Below are 4861 nucleotides of genomic sequence, written 5' to 3' on the forward strand. Positions count from 1 at the left end.
AAACACTTGGCATATTTAATGTCCCTAAATCATTTTCAATGCAGGATCAAGGCAGAAGACTAAACTCGTGCCAATAGATGATCCAATCGATAAAATAAAATGGAAGTGGATGTCCACACCCTAGGGAAGCACAACATTGTAACAGAGAAATACCCACTTCAGGGTGAGCAAGGGCGACCCAGGAAGACGTGAAAGAGATTAGTTATGAGGGAGATAAACCAGTCGGGCCACAATGGAGAGAAATGAAAACGTGGCAACTAACAAGAGATCAGCAGAAAAATCCATGATGGTCCTCCACTCCAACGAATAGGGCTACTACTACTAAGAAACTGCAGTGTAAATATAAAACACTGAAATATCACTAATTTATGTATCTTTCAAGCTAAACCATACATTTATGAACAACTTGTTTTGATAAGTTAAAAAAAGGTTGACGGTTCAGCCTCAAAGACACAAGTCCTTTTCAATAGAGGACATAAGTCTCAAAATAAATTTGTTTAGGTTTTGATGTATTACTTTACCATGAAGAACTCATTATGCCTGATTTGTACTAATTTAGAATTAGTAAACTGTTTGATTAATACAGGAAGGAATTTTTAATATTAAACAAGTGTAGAAAGAAATGTTTATTTGTAATATATAAAATCTTCCATCTTGCTGAAGCCGTTAAATTTAAAATACAAAGTTGTTAAAAAGACAAAATACACATAAAATAAAAAATGAAAATTGATAAATGGATTTACTTAATTACAATCAAATCAAGAACTTTATGTAGATTAAATGTAATACATTATAATTTAATATTCCTTTTCTTGTGTGTTGTTGATGATACTGAAAATAACTTGATCTTCAGATAAATGACCTCTTTAATGCCCATACCTAGAATAAATAAGAATGCATTAATAATAAAAATTTTATTTAGGCTAGGTTACCTAAGATCACATTTTAAAAAAACAAGGAATGAATAAAGTCCTGACAACTTGAATCAATAAATATGTTCCAAAAAAAAAAAAAGTAATACAACAAATATTCGGATTGTGAACCCAACAATCTAGACTATTATAAAAAAAGATCTAGACAATGGTTGATTGATTAGACAACTCAGTCTAAGTTTACATTTACTATAGTGAACACCTATCCACGTATAGTGTAAGTTAAAAAGTAGATCTAAAACGTTTTATCATCTACAAAAAAAAAAGTAAAGAAGTGGAAAATAAAATGTATACATAGGTAATTGAATAAGTAGGTAAAATAACATAATTAAGTAAATATTTATTTTATTTCATTAATTTTATATTAATAATTATATTTTATTATTTGATTTTATTCCCTTCATTATGTTATTTTATCTACTTATTCAATTACCAATGTATACATTTTATTTTCCACTTCTTTCATCACTTTATTTTATTAATTCCATTCTGTACAATTATTTACTTTATTTCATTCTGTTTATATTTTATTTTTTGTATTTATTGGTTGCTATCTTGTTCTGTTCTTAGCCCTGTTGAAGTCTAGAAATTCTGGCCGAAACTTTGGCACAATTAAATAAGTTACTTCAACTAATTTGTATTTTATTTTGACGACACCCCCCAACCATCTTCTCCTCTTATATTATACTGATTGTTTGAGAGTGGTTTATTTTATTATTAACACAAACAACAATTAATCCACGTTTACTCTTTTTGAAATAAATAGTTGAGAGTAAAAGTGAATCAATTGTTGTTTGTGTTAATAACAAACAGAAAGAACTTATTACACAAAATAAATGAGCTGTCATTCTTTTCTCAACATCCAAGAGGTTTAATTATGGACCCTATATTTCTTCAAGGAGTGCTCCATACAATTTCATAAACAAAAATGAAAGGTTAATTTTTAAGCTAATACGTTAACTTAAATCATACACACTTAATGATTCATTTTTAGTTTAGTCCAAACTGCAAAAATCTCAAGGTCAACTTTTGAACAGTAACAAAGGTCACAAAGAACTTATACAGAAGATTATTTAACTAAAGGCTGGACCCTGTTTCATAATGAAGTACAAAGAAATACCATTAATCTTGTACTTAGTATAATCTAAATTACTAGTACTGTGCCCACTTGTTCTTTCTTATATCTATAATCTCTAATAATAATATATTAATAATTAGAAATGTTGAATGATAAGGACTCTTCCTTGTTTCATATATATTTTAATTAAAGATAACCTTTCAGGAAGGGAATTATCTCCTTATTTATAAAATGTAATAGTTTAATTATTAAAAAAAATTTAATAAGTGACAATAATAGTCAACAATAGTATTCATTCAACATTTCTAATTAGTTTAAAAGAAAATTCTTCCAGTAGAAGATATTAATTAGTATATTAATAAGAATATATTCATCATTAATCATAAAGCATTAGTGCTGAAGCTTGTAAACTGTATTTATGAACTAATACTATTTGCTTTAATTATGAAACAGGGACCAGGTGGATTATCTTTAACCTAAATATACTTATAACATTTATAAGGATTAAAAATATTTCACTAAATAGAATTTCTTATGATAAATATATTTTAAAATATCCTTTAATCCTCTAACAACAACAAAACCAAACAACTGTATCTCTCTTGTCATTATCCAACTCACATTATCACCTAACACATCTATGGTTACAGTGATAAAGGCAAATCAAAACTTTAAGTATACAAAGATATAATATTCTAAATCAACTAGGAAAGTCATTAGCCCTAACAAAATCAAAAGAACAATAAGGAAATGCCCAAGTTGTTTTAAAATAAGCAGAATTTTAGGGGCTGATTTAACATTTCTTGATTTATGGCTATATATAATTTAATACTTAATAAAACAACTTACTTTTGAAATTCCCATTCACGATTGTCTAATGGGCAAACTTGCCTGGTTTTCAACCACCTTGATATACAATGAAAATGAAATGCATGCTAGAAAACAAAAGATAATGTAGATATACAATGTACTTTTTATTAAAAATAACATTTAAAGATAATAAATTTAATGATTACATTGCAAACTCCCCATGCTACTGTACATTCCTCACTTGTAGCAGAGGCTTGGTTTGCTTGGCATTCAATACACAAATCCATAATATGGTTTCGACAAATAGCGCAGTTATCAACAACTATGTCCCAGGCCCATAAGGCAACAGCATTCCACTGAAAGTAAACGCAAATAAATAATCAGAAACAAAATGAATTAGCAAAATTTAACTAGTAACAACATCTCTACATGAAAACCATAATTCATTCAAGGTAAGACTAAAAGATAAGAAATTAAATCATTTTACCGAAAATATGATAAAGGAAAAGTTTTGAACTGATAATAAGAAGTGTTAATAATAATATTCTTACTTTTTTAACTTCGAACCTCTTTTTTTCACCTTTTCCACTGCTGGAGGTTGGAACCTCGTTCTCCTCATCGTCAACGTCCATTGCTGAAGCCATTTCTGAAGATGATTTGACTGTTACAATAAATCGAAAATTGTGTAAACAATTTGTGTCCGATTTTTAATCTGATAATAGATAAAAATATACGTTAAGGTTAAGATGTAAAATATTAAACAATTAATTGAATTAGATTAATGTATAAACAAGCATAAACAACTTTTTTATCGTACAGCGAATAAAAAAGGTAATTATCAACTTAATTTTAGAAAAATTATATGTTTATAAAAATAACAAGTCAGTTAAAAATCATCGAAAAGAAAAAGGTTCAAGAAGATATGTATTATGCCAATACCAGTAAGTTCATGAACCATTCTTACTATTTAATAAACAAAGGTTTTGTTTCTTCCTCCTATGAGAATCTACGTAAGTATATGAACTTCTATAATTTTTAAATTTGAAGAAATTAATGCCATCGAAGTTGTACTTAATTGTGATACTAATGACTCAGCATATATTTGGGTGTACATACGAAGCATAATTTTAAAAGCTTCAAGTCATACTGAATCCAGGTCTCCTTCAAATTATTTAATCAATTAACGTTAATTTGTGAAAAAGAAACACGGCCCCAAAATGTTTTTAAATCTGCCCAGTGATTCCTCAGGAACATTTTCAACAGCGCGTTTCTGCCTTCTTCGTGTAATTCTCGTGTTGTGATGGGATAAGTCTTCTATTTCCTGTCACCAGTACACTAGGCTTCGTAGTTCGGGTATTAAGTTCCCGTCTGTGACGAGAAGAAAAATCATTTTCGTTAATAATGTGGGTCATATTGGCCATCGGGGCCTCAAACAGAGTGTAACTCAAAAAATAAACGTCGTTACCATACTGCAGGTAATTTTCAGAACTAGCACATGGGGAGTTGATATCCTCTCCAAAGCTGTGCAACTATTTTTATGCTTACTGCTTTAGGAGTAATAAAAGATCCAGTAATCAGGTAGGAGGTTAGAATCTAATAAATAATACGGTAGCTAGTCGAGGCTAAACGGTGGGAATTTACTTCTATGGGATAGCCCCTTTTGTGGTAGTGATCCAGGACTGTTCGTCAATAATGTCTTTCCTTCCATATCGTCTCCTAAACATTGGGCGGTTTCTCAATCCTCGCTCAAAGTTCTCCGAAATCCTTGCCGACCCTTCTGTCTTATCTATCAAAAGTTTATATCATGCTCTTCTCATTTCTGTTAATAATATTCATTTCCTTCAATGAGATTTCCTTTTGATTGTCTCAAAACCATCAATTATGACTAAAACCCCTTGTAATTAAATCAGTTTCGGTTTAAACTTCTCATCTGTGTACTCGGGATATATTCTTTGTATGAGAAAACCTTGTAAAAATAAAAGGTCCATAGTACACTTATAGTTTATTAATTGGTTTAAATTAATCAGGAAAATCAATAACT

The 4861-nt window shown here is 29.4% G+C and overlaps 1 protein-coding gene across 1 annotated transcript; it reads right to left on the reverse strand.

The window, feature by feature from the left end:
- Positions 1-611: 611 nt before the first annotated feature.
- Positions 612-3555, reverse strand: Roc1a (Regulator of cullins 1a). Its single transcript, XM_014422816.3, has 4 exons — positions 3372-3555; positions 3027-3176; positions 2860-2945; positions 612-879 (listed from the first exon to the last, which is right to left on the reverse strand). The coding sequence occupies exons 1-4, from the start codon at positions 3462-3464 to the stop codon at positions 867-869; spliced, it is 342 nt and encodes a 113-aa protein (XP_014278302.1). The 5' UTR covers positions 3465-3555; the 3' UTR covers positions 612-866.
- Between the last annotated feature and the right edge of the window lie 1306 nt (positions 3556-4861).

The sequence above is a fragment of the Halyomorpha halys genome, unplaced genomic scaffold (genome assembly GCF_000696795.3).
Source record: "Halyomorpha halys isolate HHAL.00 unplaced genomic scaffold, Hhal_1.1 Scaffold390.1, whole genome shotgun sequence".
Lineage (NCBI taxonomy): Eukaryota > Metazoa > Arthropoda > Insecta > Hemiptera > Pentatomidae > Halyomorpha > Halyomorpha halys.

Bases quoted from the DNA above. Each gene is read 5' to 3' on its own strand.
- Roc1a (XM_014422816.3), bottom strand. From the start codon at position 3,464: ATGGCTTCAGCAATGGACGTTGACGATGAGGAGAACGAGGTTCCAACC. The intron at 3,177-3,371 runs GTAAGAATATTA...GTTTACTTTCAG, and splicing joins AGAGGTTCGAAGTTAAAAAA to TGGAATGCTGTTGCCTTATG. The intron at 2,946-3,026 runs GTAATCATTAAA...TTTGTTTTCTAG, and splicing joins TAGCATGGGGAGTTTGCAAT to CATGCATTTCATTTTCATTG.